This window comes from Bos grunniens, chromosome 2, assembly GCF_055505025.1.
Source record: "Bos grunniens cultivar Pamir isolate PY7600 chromosome 2, Bosgru_T2T1.0, whole genome shotgun sequence".
NCBI lineage: Eukaryota > Metazoa > Chordata > Mammalia > Artiodactyla > Bovidae > Bos > Bos grunniens.
The window spans coordinates 80125384-80139925 of NC_141166.1; the positions used below are offsets into that span (position 1 = coordinate 80125384).

Sequence of the window (14542 nt, forward strand, 5' to 3'; positions counted from 1 at the left end):
GAAGAAATGAATAGTAGAGTAAGTAACAGAAAAGAATATAAGTTCTCTGGAAATAGAATATTGGACGTCACACAGTCAAAACAGCAAAAAGAAAAATAAATTAAAAAAAATAAAACAGTTTAAGAGATCTCTACGATAAGGTTAAGCACACCAACATCTGCATCGTATGGATTCCAGAAGGAGAAGAGTGAAAATGATTGAAAATGTATTAGAAGAAATTATGGCTGAAAACCTACAAAACCTGAAGAAGGAAACAGATATCTAAATATAGGAAGCACAGGGTCCCAAATAAGATGAACCCAAAGAGACCTACACTAAGACATATAATTCAGTGTCACAAGTTAAAAAGATAATTCTAAAGGCAGCAAGAGACAAACAGAGTCATATATCCTGAAATGCCCCTAAAGCTATCAGAGAGGAAATGATAAAGATCAGAGGGTAAACAAATGAAATAGAGATCAAAATAAGAAACCCAGTTGAAAAAAATCAGTGAAACCATGAACTGGCTTTTTGATAAATATGAACAAAATCAATAAACCTTTATCCAAGCTCACCAAGAAGAAAAGATAGAGGACTCAAAATCAGAAATGAAAGAGGAGGAATGACAACTGATAACACAAAGATAACAAAAAATCTTAAGAGAATATTACAGTTATATGCCAACAAATTGGACAATCTAGAAGAAATGGACAATTTTTTAGAAACAAACCAGCAACCAAAATTTAATTAAGAAGAAACAGATAATTTGAAAGGAATGATCACTAGTAGTAAATCGAATTTATAATAATAAAAATTCTTAAAATTCCATAATCATATATTCACAGGCCATATAAGGAAGAGGTAATATACATACCTCTCACATTTTTCCAAATAACTGAGGACTCACTGCTTCCACATTCATCTATGAGGTCATCATTACCTTAATATTAAAACCAGACATGGACAAGACCAAAAAATTAAATAAGTAAATAAAAAGTCATGATCTTTGATGAATGTTGATGCAAAAATCCTCAATAAAATATTAGCCTGTCAAGATGGATTTATTCCAGAGGTACAAGCATTGTTCAATATTTACAAATTGATCAATTTGATATACCACAAAACTAAAGAAAAATATTACATGATAATCTCAATTGACAAAGAAAAAGCACTGAAAAAATTCAGCATCCATTCATTATTAAAAAAAAAAAAAACTCTCATCATAATGATGAGAGAGCATATCTCAACATAATAAAGGCCATGTATGTCAAAGCCACAGTTAACATCACACTCAATAGTGAAAGCATTTCCTCTAAATTCAAGAACTGAAAATGATGCCTGCTTTCACAACTTTTATTTAGCATAGTATTAGAAGTTCTATCTATAGCGATTTTACAAGAAAAATAAATAAAAGATATCCAAATCAGAAGGGAAGGGGTAAAGCTGTCACTGCAGACAACATGATACTCTATGTAGGCAATCCAAAAGCCTTCACCCAAAACTATTAGAACTAATAAAGGACACAAATTAATATACAGAAATCTGTTGCTTTTCTACACACTAACAATGGAATATCAAAGAGCAAACAAATAAAATCCTGTTTAGAATCTCATCAAAAAATAAAATATCTAAAAATAAACATAGCTAAGGAGGTGAAAGACCTATATTTTGAAAACTAAAACATCATTTAAGGAAACTGAAGATGACATAAGAAATGGAAAGACATCCATGCTCTTGGATTGGAATAATTAATATTGTTAGAATAGCCAGACTTCTCAAAGCTATTTACAGACATAATGCAATACCTATCAAAATACCTACCATATTTATCATAGAACTAGAACAAATAATCCTAATATTTATCAGTCAGTTCAGTTGCTCAGTTGTGTCTGACTCTTTGTGACCACATGAACCGCAGCATCCTAGGCATCCCTATCCATCACCAAATCCCAGAACCTGCTCAACTTCATGTCCTTCGAGTCAGTGATTCCATCTAACCATCTCATCCTCTGTCGTCCCCTTGTCCTTCAGCCTTCAATCTTCCCCAGCATCAGGGTCTTTTCCAATGAGTTAGTTCTTTGCATCAGGTGGCCAAAATATTGGAGTTTCAGCATCAGCCCTTTCAAATGAATATTCAGGACTGATTTCCTTTAGGATGGACTGATTTGATCCCCTTAACATTTATACAGGACCACAAATGAACCCAAATGACCAAAGCAATCCTGATTGGGGAAGGCATGGAGCGACAAGGCTGGAGATATAACCTTTACAGTCTTCAGACTATATTTCAAACTACAGTAATCAAAACAGTGCAGTATTGGCACAATGGCACAAAAATCAATGGAAAAGAAAGGAGGGCCCAGAAATAATCCCAAGCATTTACAGTTAATTTACCATAAATGAGGCGAGAACATACATGGAAAAAAGACAGTCTCTTCAATAAGTGGTGGTGAAAATGCTGGATTGCTACATGAAAAACAATGAAATTAGAACACTGCCACATACCATATGTAAAAATAAACTCAAAATGGTTTAAAGATCTAAATATAAAGCCTGAAACCATAGGACTACTCTTTGACCTAAATTGTAGGAATGTTTTTTGGATCTGTCCTAAGGCAAAAAAAAAAACAAACAATAAAACAAAATAAACAAATGGGACCTAATTAAACTTAAAAGCTTCTGCAAAACAGAGGAAACCACTGACAAAATGAAAAGACAACCTACTGAAGGGAGAAAATATTTGCAAATGATATGATCAGTTAGGAGTTTATGTTGAACATATATAAATGCTCATACAACTCAATGTTAAAAAACCAAACAACCTGATTGAAAAATGAGCTGAAAATCTGAAAAGAAATTTTTCCAAAAAGACATAAAGAAGGCTAACACAAAAAGATGCTGATCACCAAGTACTAGAGACATGTATATCAAGACAATGAGTTATTACCTCACACCTGTCAGAATAACTATCACCAAAAAGTCTACAAATAGCAAAAGTTGGCAAGGACATGGATAAAAAGGAGCCTTCCTACACTGTTGGTGAGAACGTAAATAGGTGCAGCCACAATGGAAAACAGTGTGAAGTTTCCTCCGAAAACTAAAATTAGCACTGCCATATGATCCAGCAATTCTAGACTGGGTATATATCTAGAAAAAAAAGATACAAGTGTTAATTTAAAAATATATACGCACCCCAATGTCCACAGCAGCACTATTTATAACAGACAAGATATGGAAGCAACCCAAGTGTCCATCAATAGAAGAATAAAGAAAAGGTATATATACAGTGGAATGCTAGATAAGAAAAACAATGATATTCTGCCATTTGCAGCAATATGGATGAACCTAGAGAATATTACTTTTAGTGATGTAAGACAGAGAAGGACAAATACTGTCTGATATCACTTGTAGGTGGAATCTAAAGAATAAAACAAATAAATGTGTATAACAAACAGACTCATGGATATAGAAAACACACTAGCAGTTATCAGTGAGGACAGGAAAGGGGGAAGGGGCATGATAGGGGTCTGAGATTAACAGATATAAGCTACTATGTATAAAATACACAAGCCACAAGGATACCTTATACAGCACAGGTAGTTATACCATTATTTTATGATAAATTTTAATGGCATATATTCTAAAAATTACTGAATCATTATGCTGTACATGTGAAATTAATATAATATTATAGAACAACTATATTTTAATTAGAAAAACAAACAATGAGCAGAGAAATAAAGTTGTATCTAGAAAGGGATGTGAGCACAAAGGAGTTTTTAAAGAAAGGATTAGGCAGTGAAAAAATATTGATAAAGCAAAAGAAAGAGGGACAGTTGTACAAGATGTGTCTATGCGTACTGGTTCAAAATTCGGTAAGGAGTATGCCAAGGCTGTACATAGTCATCATGCTTATTTAACTTGTATGCAGAGTACATCATGAGAAATGCTGGACTGGGTGAATCACAAGCTGGAATCAAGATTGCTTGGGGAAATATCAACAATCTCAGATATGCAGATCAGATCAGATCAGATCAGTTGCTCAGTCATGTCCAACTCTTCGCGACCCCATGAATCACAGCATACCAGGCCTCCCTGTCCATCACCAACTCCCGGACTTCACTCAGATTCACTTCCATCGAGTCGATGATGCCATCCAGCCATCTCATCTGCTGTCATCCCCTTCTCCTCTTGCCCCCAATCCCTCCCAGCATCAGAGTCTTTTCCAATGAGTCAACTCTTCGCATGAGGTGGCCAAAGTATTGGAGTTTCAGCTTTAGCACCATTCCTTCCAAGGAAATCCCAGGGCTGATCTCCTTCAGAATGGACTGGTTGGATCTCCTTGCAGTCCAAGGGACTCTCAAGAGTCTTCTCCAACACCACAGTTCAAAAGCATCAATTCTTCGGTGCTCAGCTTCTTCACAGTCCAACTCTCACATCCATACATGACCACAGGAAAAACCATAGCCTTGACTAGACGGACCTTTGTTGGCAAAGTAATGTCTCTGCTTTTGAATATGCTATCTAGATTGGTCATAACTTTCCTTCCAAGGAGTAAGCGTCTTTTAATTTCATGGCTGCAGTCACCATCTGTAATGATTTTGGAGCCCAGAAAAATAAAGTCTGACACTGTTTCCCCTGTTTCCCCATCTATTTCCCATGAAGTGGTGGGACTAGATGCCATGATCTTTGTTTTCTGAATGTTGAGCTTTAAGCCAACTTTTTCACTCTCCACTTTCACTTTCATCAAGAGGCTTTTGAGTTCCTCTTCACTTTCTGCCATAAGGGTGGTGTCATCTGCATATCTGAGGTTATTGATATTTCTCCCAGCAATCTTGATTCCAGCTTGTGTTTCTTCCAGCCTAGCATTTCTCATGATGTACTCTGCATATAAATTAAATAAGCAGGGTGACAATATACAGCCTTGACGAACTCCTTTTCCTATTTGGAACCAGTCTGTTGTTCCATGTCCAGTTCTAACTGTTGCTTCCTGACCTGCATACACATTTCTCAAGAGGCAGATCAAGTGGTCTGGTATTCCCATCTTTTTCAGAATTTTCCACAGTTTATTGTGATCCACACAGTCAAAGGCTTTGGCATAGTCAATAAAGCAGAAATAGATGCTTTTCTGGCACTCTCTTGCTTTTTCCATGATCCAGCGGATGTTGGCAATTTGATCTCTGGTTCCTCTGCCTTTTGTAAAACAAGCTTGAACATCAGGAAGTTCATGGTTCACATATTGCTGAAGCCTGGCTTGGAGAATTTTGAGCATTACTTTACTAGCGTGTGAGATGAGTGCAACTGTGCGGTAGTTTGAGCATTCTTTGGCATTGCCTTTCTTTGGGATTGGAATGAAAACTGACCTTTTCCAGTCCTGTGGCCACTGCTGAGTTTTCCAAATTTGCTGGCATACTGAGTGCAGCACTTTCACAGCATCATCTTTCAAGATTTGGAATAGCTCCACTGGAATTCCATCACCTCCTCTAGCTTTGTTCGTAGTGATGCTTTCTAAGGCCCACTTGACTTCACATTCCAGGATGTCTGGCTCTAGGTCAGTGATCACACCATTGTGATAATCTGGGTCGTGAAGATCTTTTTTGTACAGTTCTTCTGTGTATTCTTGCCATCTCTTCTTAATATCTTCTGCTTCTGTTAGGTCCATACCATTTCTGTCCTTTATCGAGCCTATCTTCGCATGAAATGTTCCTTTGGTATCTCTGATTTTCCTGAAGAGATCCCTAGTCTTTCCCATTCTGTTGTCATGACACTACTCTAATGGCAGAAAGTGAAAGGGTGGTAGCTCTTGATGAGGGTGAAAGAGGAGAGTCAAAAAGCTGGCTTAAAACACAACATTCCAAAAACTAAGATGATAGCATCTGGTCCTATCACTTCATGGCAAATATACGGGGAAAAAGTTGAAATAGTAACAGAATTTATTTTCTTGGGCTCCAAAATTACTGCAGACAGTGACTGCAGCCATGAAATTAAAAGACGCTTGCTCCTTGGGGAAAAAAGCTATGACAAACCTAGATAGCATACTAAAATGCAGAGACATCACTTCACTGACAGAGGTCTGTTTAGTCAAAGCTATGTTTTTTACCAGTAGTCATGTATGGATATGAGAATTGAACCATACAGAAGGCTGAGTGCCAAAGAACTGATGCCTTCAAATTGTGGTGCTGGAGAAGACTCTTGAGAATCCTTTGGGCAACAAGGAGATCGGTTTGATCAATTTTAAAGGAAATTAACCCTGAATATTCATTAGAAGGACTGATGTTGAGCTGAAACTCCAATACTTTGACCACCTGATGTGAAGAGTCAACTCATTGGAAAACACCCTGATGCTGGGAAAGATTGAGGGCTGGAGGAGAAGGGGGTGACAGGATGAGATGTTTGGATGGCATCATTGACTCAATGGAGATGAGTGAGCAAACTGTGGGAGACAGTGAAAGACAGGGAAGCCTGGTGTGCTACAGTCCATGGGGTCACAAAGAGTTGGTCATGACTTAGTCACTAAACAACAATGAACAGTTAAGAGGTATCTAAGGTAGGAATGGACAGGATAGCATTGGACACAGTAGGGGCCCCTAGTCATAAGAAAGAAAACAGAAGGTGTAGCATAGGACAAAGTAGTTTGAGGGATATGATGGTGGGAGCTTGGGGCCATTTTGTGTGTGTCTCTATATGTGCATACAGTCACTCAGTTGTGTAAGACTCTTTGTGACGCCGTGGACTGTAGCCCATCAGGTTCCTCTGTCCATGGAATTTTCCAGGCAAGAATACTGGAGCAGTTTGCCATTTCCTACTCCAGGAGATCTTTCCAACTCAGAGATGGAACCCACACTCTTGAGTCTCCTGCATTGGCAGAAGGATTGTTTACAACTGCACCACCTAAGCAATGAAATAGGAAGGAAGCTCCTAGGCTGGGAATAAAGTTAGGGCACAGGTATTGGGGGTTTGAGAGGAAAAGAGAAGATGAGACATAAACATCTAGAAGGGTGAATGGATTCATGAAATACAGGAGAAACCATAGTAAGTGCCCATATGATATTAGCTACAAAAATTCCAGTTAGCGCAGTCTATTTTTTTTTTTTTTCCAGTTGCATTCAGCGTAGGGAGCCATTTCAGGACAGATAAGAATTGGATTTAGCAATGGTTATGGTTTACTAGGAAAGCAAAAGAGTGGGGAGGATGGAGCAAATAATTATAATGATGGACCGTGGAATCTAAGCTAAAAAAAGAAGAAATGGAATGTTTAAAATAAGAAATGGGTGAGGAATAATGAACCGAATGACTGTATTTGGGGTGACGGGGGTTGAGGGGACCTGAAAATTAGGGGGTGGCTGAAATCGAGGTGATGAGATGACTTAATGAACACCTTACAGCATGTTGTCATACTGCCTCATGGGTGTTGTTTTTACTTACAGTACTGACATCTGTCTCCCGTGTGTTCAGGCTGGCAGTGGCAATAAGGCTGATTCCCAGCAGTAACACTGCAGGTCCCTCCGTTTTGACAAAAGTCCTCACAGACTGTCTTACCACAGTTTGGTCCAGTGAACCCCAGTGCACAGCTGCACGTGGGTCTCCCTATTGAAAAAAATAATAATAATGAAAAAAAAATGAGTTGACAGAATTGTTTACTGACATGGAATTCTTGCTAGGTAAGAATCAGTACGTCAGTATTCTGGGCAAAATTTGTCTACTACTTATTCTGTGACTTTACACAGTAAAATGACCTCTTTGGGTCCTAGCTTTCCCATGTTCCAGCGAAGCCTAGATTAGAAGACAACTCAAGTTCATATCAGGTAAAATGATCAGAGCTCATTTTATGAATAATTCTATATGCATATGTGTATTTTATGCTTTGAAGTGCTTATCTTATTCTTTTGTACTTCTCATGTCCATTTTACTTTTTAAAAATAATTTAAAGTTTTCATTTTGTATTGGGGTATAGCCAAACAATGTTGTGGTATAGTTTCAGATGAACAGTGAAGGAACTCAGCCATATATATGCATGCATCCATTCTCCCCCAAACTCCTCTCCTATCCAGGTGGGCACACAACATTGAGCAGAGTTATTCCATACCATAGGTCCTTGTTGTTATACCATAGGTGCTTGTTCATACATTTCAAATATAGCAGTGTGTAATGACCTTCCCAAAGTCCCTAACTATCCCTTTCCCCCAGCAACCATAAGTTCATTTTCTAAGTCTGTGAGTCTCTATTTTGTAAGTAAGTTCATTTGTATAATGTCATTTTGCTTTTTAGATTATTTTTGTCCTACTTATGTGGTAATGCATATTCTTTTGGCCATTAAAATATAAAATAGAGACAATCATATTTCCCAGTGTTCAATCATAATGTACTAATCACTGCTATATCTACATAAAATATGAGCTTAAGTTTATTATAAAGAAATATTTTAATAAATTTAAAGTGGCCATATCATCTATAATAAGATTTATAAACATTAGTTATTTTATTTGATATAATAAATACATATATTGGCTCAGACGGTAAAGCATCTGCCTGCAATGCAGGATACCTGGGTTCGATCCCTGGGTTGGCAAGATCCCTTGGAGAAGGAAATGGCAACCTTGGAGAAGGAAATGGAGAAGGAACCTGGTAGTCTATGGGGTCACAAAGAGTCAGACATGACTGAGCGACTTCACTTTCACTTTTCACCTTTAGTTTATAAGCACTTACTGAACCCTATTTTATTTCATTTTATATCTTTATTCATAGTTAAAGACTATCATTTGCAGTCCACTAAGATGAGTTAAGAAATCTAATGTTAACAGCACACACTAGCAAATCTGACAGACCTTCTTCGAATATCTTACTTTATTTGTTCTATGGGAACTTACATCATAATGAAAGGTAAATAGTCCTTTCAAGTGTTTAGAGCATAACACAATTAACTGCTACAGCAAAGAAAATCTCTCTAAATGCCTGGACTGTCAAGAACTGAGTAGAAAATGAAGTCCAGGGCTAGCTCTATAGGAGAGGTGAAGGAAAACAAAGCAAAACGAAAGGCTGCTATTTGTAATGGGGGCAGAACAAAGTTTAGAGGCTGTAAAAATATTAACACACAACATAAAAGGGAACAAAAAGGAAATTCAATTATAGATCTCAAATAACTATGATTCAGAAAATGTCATTCCATTGTCTAGTATCAGAGAATATCCAACCATCTCCTCTTTCGCCATTATAGACAAGCAACATAATGAAAATGGTCAGTAAAATGCATGAAGACGAGGGCTAAGTGTGAAAACTGATAACAGTTTTTTTTTTTTTTTGCTGTTGCCATAGATTCTATATTGAAGGACAATTCTACATATATATATATATATTTGAAAACCATTATTCTTAAAATGAATAAAATAAAATGAATGAAAGTCCACATTTGGACTTTGAATTGAAGGTCCACAATTTATTTATTTTACTTTTGAAAGACTCTACACATTTATAAATGCTAGAAGGTATTGCTTCTCAATGAAGAAAGTTATATACATTTTTACAGTGGATACCATTGCTTTAAAACTTATTTACATGTTTTTAGTTTGGTGGCAGATAAATGCCTATTAAAAGGTTGAGAATCAAGGTAAATGATATACATAATAAAGCTGAGCAACCTCATATTTATTTATTGCCAGAAAACAGTTTTAAAAATTTTAGCCAAATATTTTCTTGTAAAAATAGTGAATTTTCCAGCTGTTGCTTACATACAGACAAGCTATCTTCATTGGAACAATGGTGGGTAAAAAGTAAGAGACACAAACGAGAATAAATAGTGGTAGAAGATGAAGAGGGCAGAGGATTGTTAGAACACCATCACTAAGGAAAATGAAAGACTTGAATAAAAGAGGTAATAACTCTACATCAACAGGGACCAATGGATGACTTACAGAGAAGCAGAACATATACTCAGGAACACAAATAATCATGAGTTAAATGTGAAACAAACAGTACAGAAAGCATGTGAAAAGTCAAAGTCAAAGTGTTAGTTGCTCAGTCGTGTCTGACTCTTCGCAACCCCAAGGACCATAGCCCACCAGACCCCTCCATTCCTGGGATTTCCCAGGCATGAATACTGGAGTGGGTTGGCATTCCCTTCTCCAAAGGATCTTCCCAACCCAGGGATCAAACCTGGGTGTCCTGCGTTGCATGCAGATTATTTACTGCCTGAGCCACCAGGGAAGCACAGAAAGTATAGGAGAAATCAAAATGCATTAGAGCAATCAGAAAAAGTCCCATATGAAAATAGGACTTAGACATTGTAGATTTATGTTTTTCTAACTTACTTTCTAGTTTTTTTTTTTTTTAACTGGGAGTGAAAAAAATATTGTAAAATGATAGAAGTTTGAAAGAAATAAACCCAATCTGCTAAGGCACTTGAAAATTCCTCTGTTCCAGTTACTCAGAGAAATGACACCATGCTTTCATCTCATCTACAGCTGTTTTGAAACAAGGGCAGAGTGACCAGGTTGTCCCCCACCTAGCATATGCTTCACATCATTTAAAATCTATCTGACTTATTTTCAAAAAGCTCCTCTTCCTCTTCCTTTGAAGAGAAGATTTATTTTTGACAAGTATAAATCTTCATATTCAGGAGAATATTCTCTAACTTGAAACAGTGTGGTGATATAGAAGATCTTTTGTTTGCTGTTGGGAAATGAACCATCTGTTGCAGAATTTTATAATGGGCTCCATCTAATATTTCCAAGAACTTCTCTGGGTACACCCTAACTAACTAGTTGCACTGGGTTCATTTTATAAAGTTTTTTTAGGTAGCTTAATTAGATTCCGACATTTGAAAAGGAAACAGTCCTGTTACAATGACTAAGGTATCAATAGAGATTTATAGCAGTGATACATGGGGAGTTGGGGAGTTGACAGCCTGCTTTAAAACTTATTTTCAATCAGAAAGAGCAACAACTGACCTGAGGAAGAAGTGGGAGGAAGAGCTTCCTGGCTCTAATCAGGCTAGTTTCTACAGCATTCTTAGCTCAGACTTTAATTGTGTATGCTGTCAGACTGCCTGGATTCATAGACTATCTGTGCCAGTCACTGGTGTGGAACCATGGGCAAATATCAGCTCTGTTTATTTCCTCATGTGTAATGGGGCTAATTATAGTACCTGCTTCATGAGGTTGTTGTGCAGAATCAGAGAGAAAAAGTGAGAAATACCCCTGTGCCAGGTACATAAGGCACTCAGTTGCATTTTAGCTCTGAATATTGTTATTCCTTCTGACATTCACTGCTTACAGGTATGACTTACTCAGTGGCCCCATCTACAAAGACACTGTACACATTTTAGCAAAATCATTCTGAAATTTTCCTTAGATTACACACTGTGTCTCCATTATTCATTTCAGATACAATTAAATGTGAATATCTTTGTATGGCAGTGATGGGGTAAAACAGGAATTCCACACCAACTTTATCTCACACTCTACATTTTTCAAACATTGATGAATGAGTCCTCTCTTTTTTCCGTCCAAACGTGTTTAATCCTACCCATTAAAAGAAAGAACACACACACACAGCACAAACAAAAGCAAACTTAATACTTGTATAACCTCAAATATTGGTACACTTGAGCTTTTTTCAAAAGAACCTACACTTACTGCTTCCAACTCTACCAATATATGACAAATAAAATCTTCAATCATAAAGTCACTCCAATCCTTCACTTGGTTTGTAGTTTTACTTTTTAATACACTTAACCTGTTGCATCTCTTTGTTCTCGCTGAAGAGAGGCCAGATCTCTCAATATCTAAGTGTCCCTTATACAATCATTTCTGATTCCTTCTTGGTAAGAAAGGGTTAGGAATGAGGAAGTTAATGTTGGTGTTGTCTTTATTGTATATTGATGTACCCTTGCAAAGCTACCCTTTAATCTCTTGATCGCTAAATCCACTGATTTCTTCTCAATCATCCTCCTCCTCAAATTTTCTCCATAATTTTACATTTATTAATACCTACACTTGAAAATTTTCTCTCTACTTGGCTTCTAAGACACTAGCATTGTTGATTTCTCTCTATATATTTTTCTGACTGCTCTGTAATAATTGCATTTATGTTCTTTTCCTGTCTAACAAAAAATATTTGTCCAAGCCTCTTTCTGGTGATATTACTCAGTTTCACAGCTGGGATAATCATCTTTCTATCTGAATATCTTGGTATTGATTTTCTAACTTTGGGTTCATTCTCCTTAAATTTCCAAGACTTCCATTTTCACTCTGTTTTATGTCCCTGCAAGGATATCCCTAGCTGTTCAATAGGTTAATCTATTCCTCCCATGACTCGGTAAGAGAGAAAATTCTTCTTATAAACATTGTCCTCAGTGGCACACACATGATTTCACTAGACTAGAGGCTTTACCAGTGCCACATTCAGGTCCATACTATATGTTAACAAAGTGTCTTTCTAGATGCACACATACAATACATAGAGGTTAATGGAGTTGCACTGGTCTTCCCTGGTAGCTCAGTAGTAAAGAATCTGCCTGCCAATGCAGGAGATGCAGGTTTGATCTCTGGATCAGGAAGGTCCCCTGGAGAAGGAAACACCAACCCACTCCAGTATTCTTGCATGGGAAACCCCATGGAGAGAGGAGCCTGGCAGACTACAGTCCATGGAGTTGCAAAAGTCAGACATGACTTGGTGACTTAACAACAACAATAACTATGTAGTTATGCTGCTTTGTTTATAAACAAATGAAAGCTTATACATTTCTAGAGGATTTCTTTCTGATGTGGACCATTTTTAGTCTTTATTGAGTTTGTTGCAGTATTACTTCTGTTTTATGTTTCAGTTTTTTGGCCATGAGGTGTGTGGGATTCTAGCCTCTTGACCAGGGATCAAACCAGCGCCCCTGCATTGGAAGGTGAAGTCTTAATTATCGACCACCAGGGAAGCCCCTCGTTGTTTATATCTTGAAACTGCTGCACCAACTTTTCATACAACATAAATTAATAAAAAAATAGAAATCGAACTAGGTACCGGTAATAAATTATGTCAAATATGGTAAATACAGAACTACAACCACTATCAGTTCAGTTCAGTCCAGTTCAGTCCAGTTCAGTTCAGTCACTCAGTCATGTCTCACTCTTTGCAACCGCACTAATCGCAGGACGCCAGGCCTCCCTGTCCATCACCAACTCCTGGACCTCACTCAGACTCATGTCCATAGAGTCAGTGATGCCATCCAGCCATCTCATCCTCTGTCGTCCCCTTCTCCTCCTGCCCCCAATCCCTCCCAGCATCAGAGTCTTTTCCAATGAGTCAACTCTTCACATGAGGTGGCCAAAGTACTGGAGTTTCAGCTTTAGCATCATTCCTTCCAAAGAAATCCCAGGGCTGATCTCCTTCAGAATGGACTGGTTGGATCTCCTTGCAGTCCAAGGGACTCTCCAGTGTCTTCTCCAACACCACAGTTCAAAAGCGTCAGTTCTTCGGCGCTCAGCCTTCTTCACAGTCCAACTCTCACTTCCATACGTGACCACAGGAAAAACCATAGCCTTGACTAGATGAACCTTTGTTGGCAAAGTAATGTCTCTGCTTTTGAATATGCTATCTAGGTTGGTCATAACTTTCCTTCCAAGGAGTAAGCTTCTTTTAATTTCATGGCTGCAGTCATCATCTGTAATGATTTTAGAGCCCAGAAAAATAAAGTCTGACACTGTTTCCCCATCTATTTGCCATGAAGTGATGGGACTAGATGCCATGATCTTCGTTTTTTGAATGTTGAGCTTTAAGCCAACTTTTTCACTCTCCACTTTCACTTTCATCAAGAGGCATTTTAGTTCCCCTTCACTTTCTGCCATAAGGGTGGTGTCATCTGCATATCTGAGGTTATTGATATTTCTCCTGGCAATCTTGATTCCAGCTTGTGCTTCTTCTAGCCCAGCGTTTCTCATGATGTACTCTGCATATAAGTTAAATAAGCAAGGTGACAATATACAGCCTTGACGAACTTCTTTTCCTATTTGGAACCAGTCTGTTGTTCCACATCCAGTTCTAACTGTTGCTTCCTGACCTGCCTATAGATTTCTCAAGAGGCAGGTCAGGTGGTCTGGTATTCCCATCTCTTTCAGAATTTTCCACAGTTTATTGTGATCCACACAGTTAAAGGTGTTTGTATAGTCAGTAAAGCAGAAATAGATGTTTTTCTGGCACTCTCTTGCTTTTTCCATGATCCAGCAGATTTTGGCAATTTGATCTCTGGTTCCTCTGCCTTTTCTAAAACCAGCTTGAACAACTGGAAGTTCATGGTTCACGTATCGCTGAAGCCTGGCTTGGAGAATTTTGAGCGTTACTTTACTAGTGTGTGAGATGAGTGCAATTGTGTGGCACTTTGAGCATTCTTTGGCATTGTCTTTCTTTGGGATTGGAATGAAAACTGACCTTTTCCAGTCCTGTGGCAACTGCTGAGTTTTCTATATTTGCTGGCATATTGAGCGCAGCACTTTCACAGCATCATCTTTCAGGATTTGGAATAGCTCAACTGGAATTCCATCACCTCCACTAGCTTTATTCACAGTGATGCTTTCTAAGG

The 14542-nt window shown here is 37.8% G+C and overlaps 1 protein-coding gene across 1 annotated transcript in view; it reads right to left on the reverse strand.

Annotated features, from left to right (window-relative positions):
* LRP1B (LDL receptor related protein 1B) overlaps nt 1–14542 on the reverse strand; it is a 2178569-nt gene that overhangs the window by 82187 nt on the left and 2081840 nt on the right. Inside the window, exon 84 of the mRNA XM_086368415.1 lies at nt 7405–7566. Within this exon, the coding sequence (XP_086224541.1) occupies nt 7405–7566 (162 nt within the window). The remainder of the gene's footprint in view (nt 1–7404; nt 7567–14542) is intronic.